The sequence below is a fragment of the Plectropomus leopardus genome, chromosome 9, assembly GCF_008729295.1.
Source record: "Plectropomus leopardus isolate mb chromosome 9, YSFRI_Pleo_2.0, whole genome shotgun sequence".
Lineage (NCBI taxonomy): Eukaryota > Metazoa > Chordata > Actinopteri > Perciformes > Serranidae > Plectropomus > Plectropomus leopardus.
Window position 1 is genome coordinate 19,748,742 of NC_056471.1, and position 14,669 is coordinate 19,763,410.

The 14,669-nt window shown below is 38.2% G+C and overlaps 1 protein-coding gene across 1 annotated transcript in view; it reads right to left on the bottom strand.

Annotated features, from left to right (window-relative positions):
* The window catches only part of slc16a2 (solute carrier family 16 member 2), a 34,269-nt gene extending 29,294 nt beyond the window's left edge, over positions 1-4,975 (bottom strand). Inside the window, exon 1 of the mRNA XM_042493169.1 lies at positions 3,988-4,975. Coding sequence (XP_042349103.1) covers positions 3,988-4,393 — 406 coding nt within the window. The 5' untranslated portion in view covers positions 4,394-4,975. The remainder of the gene's footprint in view (positions 1-3,987) is intronic.
* Between the last annotated feature and the right edge of the window lie 9,694 nt (positions 4,976-14,669).

The following is a 14,669-nucleotide window of genomic DNA, read 5'->3' on the forward strand; positions in this document are numbered from 1 at the left end:
ACATCTGCAGCTCATAACCCTCTTATTTATTACCTTCTTTTACTTAAAAAGAAAGTTGTTCTGATCCCCCACCTTGATACTTCTGAGCTATTTCGCTCATCTCTTGTTTACCCCTCAAGGCTTAATAAATACCCCCTATAATGGAGCTCAGTTTAAAGACACTCCCATCCCGATCTTTTCTCGTCGCCTCCTCTCCCTCCGGTCCTGTAGTTTGTTTCTTGTGAGCAGCTTTTACATGTTGTTTTAAGACGTCCTACACATGTGAATTGAACTTTTCCTGACTGCTCCCTCTCAGACTTGCTCCAAATCAGCCTTTACAAGCGTGACTATTGTTGTTAAGCCGTTCCCCTCTGTTTTCTTCTGTTGCTGGGGGGAAAAGGTCAGTGCTCAGACTGCTAGCTTAATCCTTTCACATATGAGAACAACCAGGAATCAAATCCCGAGGAACGGCTGGAAATCCTCCACAAGCAAAAAAAAAGAGGGGAAACGGAATAGAAATACCTTAACAGCAACGGCTCTCGGTTGACGATATAAGTAATACATCTGACCTGGTATCTGTTTTCAGGCGCTCTCAGGCTCTCTATCCCGCAAAACCCGAAAGTAATGTGATGCCTCGTCATGCTGCCCCCAGACACATGTAATTTCCTTCGCATAAATTAGAAATAAAAAGGTGCAAGATGTCATTAACAACAGTGCAAACGAATCAAATGAGCCTGATCCCTGCCTGAGCATTTTCACTTCATCTTTTCTCCTCCTCACAAATGTTTTTTTCGCTTCATGCACATGAGAAAGAATTGACTTTGTTTAAGGCAGCAGTCTTATAGCTGTAATCCCCTCCGACAACCCGACCTCAACCTACACTGGTGATTGTGGATCTTGAGAGGAAGTTTACTCCCCTCCTCAAAAACAATAACTATAGTCACTATAATCTAAAGCACACCATACAGAAAGTCCCTAACCCTGAAATGAACTAATAATTACTCATTTACTCAGTGTTCGTTAATGTGATTAATGACCTCAAAGAGGCTGAGACTCTGTAATGCCATCAAGGGACCAAAGCTCCAGAGATGCTTCACTCACAATAAATATGGTGCTGACTTTAAATTATAGCTTTTGAGCTCAAGCAAGAAACTGTCAGTTATTGATAGAGGCTCAGAGAGTCTTTTCCCTACACATCAAACTACACATCATAGACTATTATCTGCTATTTAAAATGTGCAACAATATTTAAATTCTCCTATTTTAATAACCTGCAATAACTTAGGACATGCAGTATTTGTTCTGTGCTACTTCATGCCTTTTATGGTGTTTTTTTTGTGTTCACTTTTTAGGTACTGCACAGAAAATTTTGTTGCACAATTATGTTCAGTGATAATAAAGCTGTTCTATTCTGTTTTATTTTAAACTCCATGTTTTTTTCTGCATGAAACAAGTCTGAACAGTGTTAGGGTTGCACAACATGCAAAAGCAATCATATTGCGATGGCGATATGAGTCGGGATTTGAGTAGGACTGGTCATTTTTTGCATTTAATTTTCACAACAACAAAAAAAGTGAAAATAATGACAAAGTTTTTGCTGGGGTCTGTACCAAACATGCATGTTCTCCTACATCTGATATATATTTTTTGTAGGGGCGTAAGTAGTGACACTTTTACCTTCATCAAAAAGTTGCAGCTCCTGCAACTTGTACTTGGCAATTTGTTGTGTATGTTTTTGTTCAGTTGTGCAGTCCTAAATGGTGTCACTCCTTGAAAGTAACATCAGTAATTTCTCTCCTTGTCTGCTACAGTAAACAGCTGTATCATCAACACGTTTGCACCATCCAGTGAGAGACAGAGAAAACTTGTGATAAAATCCTCAACGGACTGGTTTAAATTTAAGCACGCAGGGAGACAGAGTGGTGACCATTGGCCTTATTCCAGTCACGAATACCACAATAAACTGTCACCAGCAGCTTGAATGTGACACAATGAATAAAATATCCTGGAATTAAATGATCATGAGGTCTTTTAGCTTTTTATATACTTCACATTCTCTCTCGTGTCTTTTAACTGCAGCCAGAACAGGGAAACCCCCCAAAAAGGCAATGAAATAAAGATATTTCCGCTTCTGTGGGACATTTAGGGGGTGCAAACATTCTGAGATGAAACCGTGTACAAGCAGGAAAGTTTTTTTGGCTCACACCGTCAAGTACAGTTCAGATGTCTGTGGTACACATCTATAACATTCAGCCTTCAGGGGAATAAACTTTATCAAAGGGCCATTCGTGCCAAACGGAAATGGATTTGCAGCAGTAGTCAAATGACAGTGAGGTTGAAGAATGGATACCAAGTAGACCGTTAGTCAGTTAGATTCCTGCTGATGACTGAACATCTGGTGCTCTCCAAAACATGCAACTGACCAACCCATTCACAGGACATGTTGTTATTGTCTATATCGAGGGTATGTACGGAGTTGCAGTACGCAGCTCCTTATGTAGGAAATCTAAAAAAAAAGCATTTAAAGTTGAACTCTTTGGTTCATCTACCAAACACTCATTTCATTCATATTTGGTTTATTTGCTCATGCCAGTGTACGATTTCCAAAACAATGATAAAAACTCATTATATGTTTTTTTTTCCTCATAACACTTACACCCATTAGATGAATAAACAGCAGCAGGAAGAAGAAAATCTTATATGCCAGTGTCAGGGTGTGTTTTAGCTAGTATTTTAGTTTTTCTTGTTTTGTTTTTTTTATCACTTATAGCTTATATGAATGTACTTTTTAGTTTCACTTTGTAATAATTTCACATTGTGTTCTTTTTGTGTTTTATATTGCTTTTTTTGATTTTGTATTTTTGTTTTATGTTGTCTGTCTGTACGTTATGTTGCTGCCCGTCTACGACACTCCTGAAAAAAACATTTGTAATTTCAATATGTTTTTCTGACTAAATAAAGGTTAAATGCATACACTAAAAAAGAAACAAGGAGTATGGAGTACTTTTTCTAAACAAACACCATATGTAGACTTTAAACGTACTTACATGCATATGTGTAATGTAATACTATTTAGTGTGCCACTTAAAGTGCAGGGTAAACCCACTTGAACTCTGAGCTGACCCACATTTCTTTTAGAAACACATGCATGTGTGAGACATGTAACCTACAGAGCATAATTTGTTATTAAGCTGGTGTTACATAAAGATACTGTTTTCATCATGCTGATTCTCTTTCAAATGAAAAATATCCACTGGAGTTCCAGGTTCCACATTTTCATTTTCATATGAATGATTGTAACCAGGTGTGCATCCCTATATTAATATATTCCCCTTTTATCACTGTTTTTTTAACTCACCACTGTGAGCTTTATCAGAATGTGGGGTGGTCTTCTCTCGCTGAATTTTTATCCCCCGAAACTCCTCGGATCAGTGCTGAGTTTGATAAATTAGCTTTTAGGTTTTTTTTGCATCACATAAACGGAGCATGAGGTACAGACATTAGACAGGTATGTGTTGGTAGATCATTTTAAGTGTAAGCTAGATAACATGGTTATTGCACAGTGCTCCTGCTTTAGTTAATTCACAGACATGATAGTTATTATTTTCAAAATGTTATTGTTTCTTTTTGTAATGTTGTTGTTGTTGTTATGCATCCTTTACTAGTGGCAGATTTATTTGCTATTTCACTTTTTCATTTTCGTGTGTGTGTGTGTGTGGGGGGTGGGGGGGGGGGTTAAATGGTTTTTAAAACTTTTGATATACTTACTGCTAGTTATTGTCTTTATGGAATTTATCGTATTATTGCGATTGCTATGATGTGCTATAGATCCTTTTAGCCCACTAATGTGAATTTAGGACATTGCTGCAAAAGTGCTCAGTCAATTTCCCTTGAATAAACAATGGTTTGATGGTGATGCATCCTGGTCAGATGTGCATGTGTGAACCGGTTGATGCATTGTTTCGTCGTCATCATCAGACTCGCCTCAGCCGACCGTCTGGTACTCACCCACTTTGAACTGAGCCGTCTTGTCGTCTGGGTCTGCATGCTCCTTCACCAGCATCATGTGCAGGATGCCAAAAGAGTTTTGAATGCCGAAGATCGAGCCATTGCACCAGGTTGCTGCAAAAACCACCAGCCATCCGAAACCTCCCTCGGGTGGGACGAACGCAGCTCGGTGGCCGTGCTCCTCCACCTGGACCTTGGATTCAGAAGCCGGGGACTCGGGCGACTTGCACAGCTGCACGGTGCTGTCCTCCTGCACGATTTTGAACTCGCTGCCCGCCGCCTGGTCCTCCTTGCTGCTGTCATGGGGAGCATCTCTCTGCTCCGTGTGAGAGTCTGCAGCTGGATCCTCCGTCTGGGACACTCCGCTGGACGGCTGCGCCTGATTGTCTAACCCAACGATCCCCATGCTGTCTGGTCTACTGGTGGAGAGGTTACTGTGGGCTCTTGGCGCACATGCATGAGATATAGGTCACTGACATAAGAGCACCGATTTGAATAACAAATTTGATTGGCTATCTGTCAAAATGTGCAAGACAGATCGTTGTACTGACTCCTACACGCTGCTTGTAGCCCAAGTCTGAGCGTCAACTTTAGCGAATAAACCTGCAAACGGTAACAGTGACATTATGGTATGTATTTTTCCAGGAACTAGACGGCAACGCCTTTCTCTCCTTTAAAAGTAAGCCTCTAGAAACAGCCCTATAGACTAAAACCGTATATTTACTTTTGCTGGCTTCCCTGCTCGGCGCCAAACGGATCATCAACCTGTGTAAACGTCCGCTCGGTATCGACACCGCGACGTCCCGTCACGCAGTCCGCGCTCTGTCCGCAACATCCCCCGGTGATTAAACAAACGACAGGGCGCTCCTCCCCTTTCATCTGCTATTTTTACACGGTGTTAATGTAAAATAGGTAGGCCTGTGTAGGTCCCGGAGGCTGTCTCGGCTCCGAAAAGTGTCAACAGAGCTACGGCCGTCATTCAACAGCTCGCCCCCGCCTCCCTCTCCCGGCGGATGACGGTTGGAGCCAATGGCGGAGCTTCAGCACAGTTACGGTACAGTTGTAGGACGAGTTTGCGCTTCGTGTGTTATCGGATTCACGGAAAGACCCGAGTACTTCTCACCGACATCAGCTTTCTCTCTCCTCTTGATACATTATAATCCTGTGCAAAAGTCTTAAGCCCCCTTAAACGTTGTTATTTTAGCAAGTTTCTAATGATCATGCATGTTTATTTATGAGTTTTCTCTTTACTAAAATACAACCACAACATAAAGGAAATATGTAGATAGTAGGGGTCGACCTATATTGGTTATTCAGGGCTGATACACAGCTTCGTCAGATGTATGATAATTATCGTAGGAATATTTGTACGTTAATTGTTCCTTCTTTACGATTTATATTGTGGTCATTGACTTTTTTAATTGTTTTTTAAGTGATCTGTACATATTGTATTGGGGATTTTTTTTTAATTTATTTTATTATTTTTTTTTTATTAAGTGATCTTATTGCATTGTGAATATGTTGTGTATGGTACTTCTATGTGTCTTTTATATCTTTTGTATGTATTGTCTTGCTCAATCTGGACCATTGAGTCTGTAATAAAGTTTATTATTATTATTATTATCATTTTTATAATCAGCTATTCCAAAACTGCTGTGATGTATGACAATTTGACTATAGTGACACTTGACATGAGAAGTTAGTTTAGTTTACATATGTAATTTTAACTCATTTTCAGGCTCCTACATCTGTGTTTACACAACACTTCTCACATGATCTCCTTACAGCCAATCACATCAATCAAAATGCTGGCAATAAAACTGACGTCAGCTGTTAGCTGAGCCGTATAGAAGGAACAGCTTCTCTCTAAGGCAGTGGGTAGCCTACTTGTAGATGTGTTAAAAAGTTAAACATTTTTAATACTTGTTTACTAAAGTTATACATTTAACCTATTCATCCTCATGATGGTGACTGGTGTATGATAATTTTTCTCAATTTTAGATAATTTTGAGCCTCTGGTACGATAGTTTAACATTTCCAATCTGGCAACACTGCCGACACCAATTATTAGTAGTTAATAGCCAATAACCGATATTTGGAATTTTGCACTTAAATTAAAAATGAAAATATTTCGGTCAAAATTTAGAATTTAATTCAGTCTGTACAGCAGAGCCTGAAGGTTTGTTTTTGTTTTATTTCCTCTACATTTTATATTTATTATTATTATTATTATTATTATTATTATTATTATTATTATTATTATTATTATTATTATTATTATTATATCAGCATTATTATTATTAGTTATAAAACATGTTGTACAACTTTACAAGTTTGAGAAAAAAAATATTCTCAGATTTTCGGTTAGAAAAGGGAAATTCGTGTTGCTAAACCAGTACACTCACTGTTTGCTGAAAGGCGTCTTTAGTTTGTCAGTGACGGTTGGGTTTACTGTTTTTCAGCGCGTTAAGTATGCAGTTAAGGAGGTGTTAACAGTTTGTTACGAATAAACGTGAGCTTGTTCAGTCGGTGCACCTATAACAATGCGGTGCTTTCACAAAAGAGGTGTTTCAACGCATGTGTTTATGTGTTTAATGCTTTCCTTCCCCATGTGCAGAAGCCTACATAATATTTCCTGAACATGTTGTACCGGGAGTGAAAGGCTACCTCCATGTTCCCGCCCATTTCTGGTCTGACTGTAGCTAAGGTGAGTGTCCTCTCTTCAGTGACTCAAAAGTGTTTTCAAAAACCAGAGCTCGGAAGTAATAAGGAGGTTTGTGCTTGAGTATTTACATCTTATGCAACTTTACCATTACCATTACCATTTCTTTACCTCCAAAAAGGAACTATTCACAGTTCTGCAAACAAACATCCAAATTATAACTAATGCCAACATTACATCCACAGAGGTGTCTCAGTAAGATAACATAGCCTTTATTGATACCAGGGAAAATAATTTCTTACAGATGCTCAGTGTAACATTGAACACAGATTTTTTTTTTTAAAAAGGAGAATATAAAAATTTTAAAAAAAATAGAAAACAGAAAAAAATGAAAAATATAATGCAAAAAATAGAGACAATGAAATATAGACATAAAAATCAGACCTGAATTCAAATGCTATGAGCAGAATATACACGATGTACTGTACACAATATTGCAAAATCCATATACAGTGTTGCAAGTTACTGCACAAACAATATACAGTATGCTACAACAGTTTTTGGCCAAATTCACAATGAAATCATTACATTTGCTTATCACTGTGGCAATCTAAAATTAACTAAAATAAACTAATTACGGGAGCCTATAAATTTTAAACCATATTATTTTAAACTCATCAACTACCTATTATCTTTGCAGGAAGAAAAAAAAGTATGTGCATGCATGTCGTCTAATCTGTTTCAATTAATTTATGTTAAATAAGCCTTTCATATGTTTGAATGTTATCTTTTTATCTAACAAGGTACTGCAGTTGTCAGACAAGTGCAGTGTAGTAAAAAATAATGATAAAATAAAATTTTTACAATCTCACTGATTCTATATGTAGCACTTAAAGCAGTTCAGCATACGTAAAGTTGATGTATTGCATCTTTCTTGCATTTTTTTGGGTTGTATCCACATGGTTGAATGCACTTACTGTAATTTGCGTCTTCAGCTAAATAAATGTAACATATGTAAAAAGTGAATCTACAAATTATCAAGTAACTTCCATTGTAATAGGCTATAATTGTCGATAAGTAAAAAGTACAATACTTTCATCTGAAATATCCCACTGAATAGAAGAATAAAGTATGCTGGGATGAATGTACATATTTCATCACTTATCTTTTAATCAAGTAAAACATCTGAATACTTCTTACATCACTGAAAAACACAACAGTTTATGGGCTGAAGTCAGGCCAGGATGATAATTATATTTGTTTCTAAATATGTAGGTCAACCATACAGTTTCAAAACAAAAGATGTTTGCCTCTGCTGATCCTTCATGAAGTGAGTGAGAAGGGGAGGAAAGTCCCCTGGTAGAGATAATAATAGTGAAATAATTTCACGCTTGAACAGAGTTTTTAAGTGAGTGAGCAACAAAAACACCAGCTTGGGCAGACAGTTCATCATAATCTTTTACATGCCAACTATGCAATATTAATGATATGATGAAATCTGTTTAGCCACAAAGTGCCTTTTTGTGTGTTTGGACATAATTTATGCCTGTTTCCTCCCAAATCTGACAAATAAATCTCTTTACCAGTCCATTATATTCCATTAGATAACCACAAATAGGCAACAGCCACTGTCAGATTATTCTCAGAGATACTCAGGAGACTTCTGTTTTTTTGCATTCATCTGACAACAGCTGAGAAAATATTCACCACTAAGTGGAGCTGCAGCTCTGCGTAAGTGTTTGTTCAGGTTAACCAACATTTGTCAGTGGAGTTGATTCAAAGAAGATTTTCCAAATATATATTATGGTTCAATAGTTTGTAACTTAATCGAGTTATTTGCACTTGTTTTGCTATTTCAGATATCACAACACCATTTTTTGAAGTGTGTAGGACTTTTTCATTGAGCACGTTATGACAGCAGTAGAAAAAACATGTAAAATATAAAATGAGTGATGGCTGAATCTCATCATGTAACGGCTTTACCCCCAGAGTCCTTTTGTTGTGCATATTGGATCACTGTCACACTGTCATATTTTATACGTGCACTTAATAGAAAGAAAGTCTGTGCTGTGGGTGATCAGTCAGTGCTCCTGTTACCTGGTTATTGTGCAACAGGTTGTAAGCAGCCGTAATTAAACCACTATTAATAATTAATATAAAATCAACAGAATTATACCACACACAGCACAGTTTTTAAACTAATTTAAATTATTGTTTCATATCATGTACAGTGTTGGGAAATATTTATCTGCGTGTAGTCTGATACTAGTTTTACTACAATTGTAGTATTTGTTTGGCAGTTTAACTACATTTAAATTGAAGTAGCATTTAACAGTAGTTACTTACTTTGGGTGATGTACTTAATTAAAAATAACATATTTGTAGTAGTATATCTTGTAATGCTGTACAATGCCATTAACATTGGCAACAGTTGTCATTTAATGACAATCACCCACTATTTGACCAAAATCCCCACTGATTTGCGACGATGATGTTTTGCAATGAAAATACTGTGAATTTCCCTTGAAATTTAGCATTTTCCTGATTTCACCCCAGCACTTGTTCTCAATCCTCACCTTAAAACTTATCCTCAGGCTGCCCTGGTGAGGACTGACTTGCCCTAGTCACTAAATCAAAAAAAAATCAAACACACCTGCACTTTACTCAATGTCTGTATCTTAATAAGAGATTACAAACTCAGCTTGTGATCATTTCTCCTTAAGTACAGTAGTTTAGATGTAGTTAAACTTCTATTTGAAAGTAGTTTTACTTTGACAAGCTAAAATGTTTCTAGAGTAATTATATAGTTAAACCTCTTATCATTGTGGAGTAGTTAGTTAACTGCAGTTTTAATGTAGTTTCCCCAACACTGCACATAGACAATGTGAGCTCATCTCTTCATCGCATCTTCTGCTTGGACAAAAATGATGCTAGGGTCAGCATTTTGTATTGTATGTTGACACATAAGTAGACAGTGAGAAGCTTTAGCTTTCAGCAGCAAAACTACTCGGTTATGGTTAGGAAAAGACCGGGGATGTTGTTTAAAAAACACCCTGCTTTGAGTTGCACAAACATAGGAGTAAGAAGGGGTCGTTGGTTAGATTTTGGCAGCAAGATTATGGTTGAAAAAAGATTACGGATGTTGGTAAAAAACACTTAGCTTTGAGAGGCACAAACGTGGCCTGAAAGGCAGTGGTGTGGTGCTACAAAAACACCTGACTTTGAGTGGCACAAGCGAGGCTGGAATGGAAGCTGTGTGTCGTTACAAAAACACTTTGCTCTGAGTGGAACAAATATGGTGGTTTTGAAAAAGGGGTTGGTGGTTAGATTTAGGCAACAAAACTGAGTTATGGTTAGCAAAACATCACTGATGTCATTAAAAAAACACTCAGCTTTGAGAGGCACGAACGTGGCCTGAAAGGCAGTGGCGTGGTGCTACAAAACACCTGACTTTGAGTGGCACAAGTGGGGCTGGAAATGCCGCAGTGTGTTGCTCAGAAATATCTGGCTTTGAGTGGCACAAATGCCACAAACGGTGTTGTTTGTTGGTCTCAAACACTGGTCACTCAGGTCACAGAAACTTTCACACTCTTAAAACTACATCTGTTGCTCTGAGAGTCTAATAACAATGCAAATGTGTTGACACTGAAGTTGGTGGAAAGCCTGGTGCGCCTCATACAGAGGATGCATATTTTGACACACTGGGATTGAGACCAGGCTGATGTAGGATAGTTGAGATGTGTTTTGGACCACTAGAAACATGCTGCAGTATTTAGGCCGACTGTAATTCTCAATTATGATCTAGTCCTGCAGTCACACTGGCACAGTACGGACACATGCCCACTTTCCACTCACACTTTGTGCATATTGTATTGTGTCATCTATTTGTGTTATATTCTGACAAGTTTCTGTTCCACTTTTGTTTCGTTTTGAAATGTGTTCTCAGTGTGTTTAGGGGTAAATTTACTCCCTGAGTTTCCCGCCTTTTTGAATTGCCTCGTGTGTTTCACCTGTGTCACTCACCTGCCCAGTGTTTTCTCTTTTCAGTTGTCAGATTGTCATTGTCGCCCCAGTGTGTTCTTGCTCTCCAGCCTTTTCCTTGTCTTTTCTTACCTTGTTTTTGACTCTGCTCGGATTTATGGACTTTGTTACTTGTGTGATTTCCCTGAATGTATTTCTCTGCTTCACTGACTGCCAACAGGCATGTGGCCCTGATCACTTAAGTAAAGATTTGGATTTGATAAACTGTTTTTGGTGTTTTGTGCTTTTCTCTGCATCTGTTTCCCAGTTTTGTACTAAACTGTTAGAATTTACGGTGTGCCAACAAAAAACACCCTGAGACATATCAACATGTGCTGTTGCCATAGCATCAACTCTTTAATCCAAGTAAATAGTGCCTTGAGTTATCATGTTTTATCAACATTAATATGATATACATAAATGGGCATTAAGCAGATTTTCTTCCCCTAACAAAGGTTAATATCTATCAACATCCATGCAAAATCACATAAGCAGGGTGGATTTAAGGTGAACTCTGTGTGTTCCAGGATGTTTTCTGTAAGCCCGCTCTTTTGTTTCTAAATAGTTTATAATCACACAAACATGCAGTGGAGGCAGGAATGTGAAACCTCGTCATCAGGTTGGAGCCGCTTTATCATCACACGTCTGTTTCCAATTAGCCCACTTAGTCTGCATAACCCACTCTGGCTCCAGTGTTTTTAAGATAAAAACAGCAATTCACACAACTTCACAGAGTCTGGTTACAAACTGCCGTGGCATTCCTTTTGAATGAAATGGAGGTCAAAGGTGACAAGGACATAGCCAATAGTTGTGCTTCCTGTTTAAATTAGAATACTTCAACTCCTCAGAGAGGTGTGGGTAGCAGAGGGAATGAGCATCTGTGAGAGAGGCCCACACATTTCAGAGTTTAATAAAGTCACGCTCCGAGGATGACAGCTGAGTGTGTTTGTTTCAACTTGCTAAACAGACAGAGGGAATTCCTGCCTTAAATGTCTATTGCATTATTGACTTAAGAAATAAAAGTATTTAGTGTCTAAAAGATTTTACAACGCTCTGGTGAAATTGTGGCGCTATCTACAATCGGAGGATGGCGTCTGGGATACGTGCAGGTGTTTGACACATGTCCAGCAGCATGCACAAACACGCTGTAGTGGTGGGAGAGGGAAAATGCACTGGCGGCTCATCATTATCTCGAGTAGGATGACTCACACTCCGTGGCTTCCTTTATCCCTCGGGGGCCTTGGAGCCACAGCTTAAAAAGAATTGAGCATGCTGGTCTGTCACTGGCAGTGGAAAATTGTATACAGTGAACATTGTGTCCTTATTGATGTTGTCCACTTTGAAGAGAGACTTCAAAGTTCGAATGTAAACACTTGACAGCTTAACTTGTCACCAATGAGAAGAAATCAGTGGTGCAATCTGAGCGCTGTTATGACTGCCTCCTGTGCAGCGCCTAGTTTCACCCAGAAGATGAGTCTATAGATTAATCATTGACCAACCTGCGGGACGTGTGTCTGTGTCACTGAACGAAGAGCACAAAAAAAGCCAAAAGCCTTTTCTTAAATCTCCCTGATAAATGAGAAGAATGTAATAGCCAGAGGCAAAATACAAAAGAGTTGATCAAAAAAAAAACCCTGATGGTTTTGGGAACGCTGTAAAAACTTAACATACTTGTTTCTTTTCTCCTCTTTCTTGTCCATTTTCCCTTATTTGAACAACAGAGGAGCGCTTTAGTTTTACGATGTAATCTTACCCGAGCACAAGAATGAGCTCACTTATACAAATAGCACAAGAGCTTGTCAATTTTTTCTAATATCTATGCCTTCTAAGGATTCATCCATAAAATATTAATATCTGTACTGATCACAGGCTAATTCTGTGATCACCCACATACAGTGCCATAAATGTGTCTCTAATTTTTTATGTATGTTATTTTATTCTAGTATAATTGAAACTGTCCATTCACACGATGACATGTTTTCAAAATGTGAATTATGGCTTAGGCTATATTTTATATTAAATAGTATTTTTTCATATTTTTATTGCAACATTATCCTATCTATATTTATGTCTCTTGATTTTTGCAATACTTGTTTTTTTATTTAAATGGCCCAAAGGGGGGATTGTGGCTTCTAGCAATGAGATTGCAGATTGCAACCAGCTGAAACTTCTACCAGATAGATTTCCTTCAGTGTTTATTGTTCAGGAGGTTTTTTACGGAGACAAATTATGTGCAGAGCAATCTTTCTCTCTAAAACAAACAGACCATGTGATTTAAACCATTAAAACACTTAATAAAGCAGTTTCACGTTACAAATCAGTATTTCTCCGCCGCTGTTTGCTATTTGAAAATAAAGCACTAACACCTGCTAATTTGTGCTCACCTTTTTTCTCTTACAATTTAAGATGTTTGAGAGATTTTTTTACCAGACCTGAATTATCCGCAGAGGTCTCTTCCTCTCCATAACAAACAGACCCAGCAATTTAAAACTGTAAAAACCCCGAATAAAGCAGTTTCATGTTAAAGCCTCTGTTTTTTTGATGCTCTCATCATAGAGGGGCTGCTAACTATGGTTGCCAGCGCAACTACAAATGGCCCTGGAGACAGCATTTGGTTTGTCCATTCTTGGTTACTGTAGAAACATCGCAGTGCAACATGGTGATCTCTGTAGAAGAGGACCAGCCCTATGTAGATATAAAGGACTCGTTCTAAGATAATGAAAATATGGCGATGCCTAATTTCAAGGAATATAAACTAAAGAAAAATAATATTTATATTAAATTCCATTTATGCCAATATCCCCCTAATTCCTACACACTAACACTTTAAGTTTCTCTAACTAAATTAATGTTATGCAACTACACACAAAGGCAAATTCCCTGTGTGTGAAAACCTACTTTGCAATAAACCCGATTCTGACTCTAAAATGACCACATGTAGCTTGATGATGAAATATTGTGAAATGATTAGTGTCCTGAAAATGTGGAACTCAAAGTTCCTGCATTGTTTCGTGCAGGAATGAATGTTGAGATGAATCACATAACTTCTGATAAGTCACAGTAACCTGTACCATGCAGTTACAGGCAGGTTGTTGAAAGCTATCAGCTCCTGGTTTTGCGGGCAGGGGGAAAGACGGGGGGGGAAGAGATGGTTGTCTCACACAGCCAAAACAACCTGGTGCTTGAAGCTAAAAAAATGTAATTTGAGAGCAAGACTGGGAGGGATCCTTCTCAATGATCCATCTACATCATTTTCTAAAGAATACGTCTGAGTTTTCCACCGAAGTTATTTGTATAATAATTCGCAATAAAAAATAAATTCCATGTATTCCATTTGTTGAGATATTTCAGGCTGGAAAAAGGTCCAAAGTGGTGGAGTGATCAGCCAGCAGCTCCACATATGTCAACAATAATCAACATTTAAAACATCCTGGGAACTGTATGATTTTCCCAAGAACAACGTTTAAACATTTCAGTCTGTTCCAAGAAGGGTCGATTTACTTTTCCATTGCATCTTTTCCTTTTTTCTTCTGATATCTGGCGGGAAGCAGCCACGCATTACTGAAGAACACAGCTGGGTGTGTCAACTAGCCCCAAGAAAAAATCATTTACATCAAGGCAAGAATTAAGAGGAGTAACGCCATCACTGACGGCCCAGGCACCACCTTTTTTCCGATCAGTCTCACATAGTAAATGCAGAACTTCAGCTTCCCCACAATCTCTCCTACGAACAACACATTTTAAAATAACTTTGTTACAGAGAACTTGTCACTTATCGTCCGTCATTAATGACTCACCCTCAATCCCTTTGAGTAAGCGCATGATGTCACAGTCAAAAATGATGGCCACCTGTCAACATTCAGACCTGCTTGAAGTAGTATTTATTATTATTATTTATTTCAGTATTTTTGTAAGTTCAGGATGAGTGAACAGTCCACTTCATTGTGCTTTTCAGCTATCAAATCAAACTTTATTTAGCTAGGAGGTAAATTACGAGAAT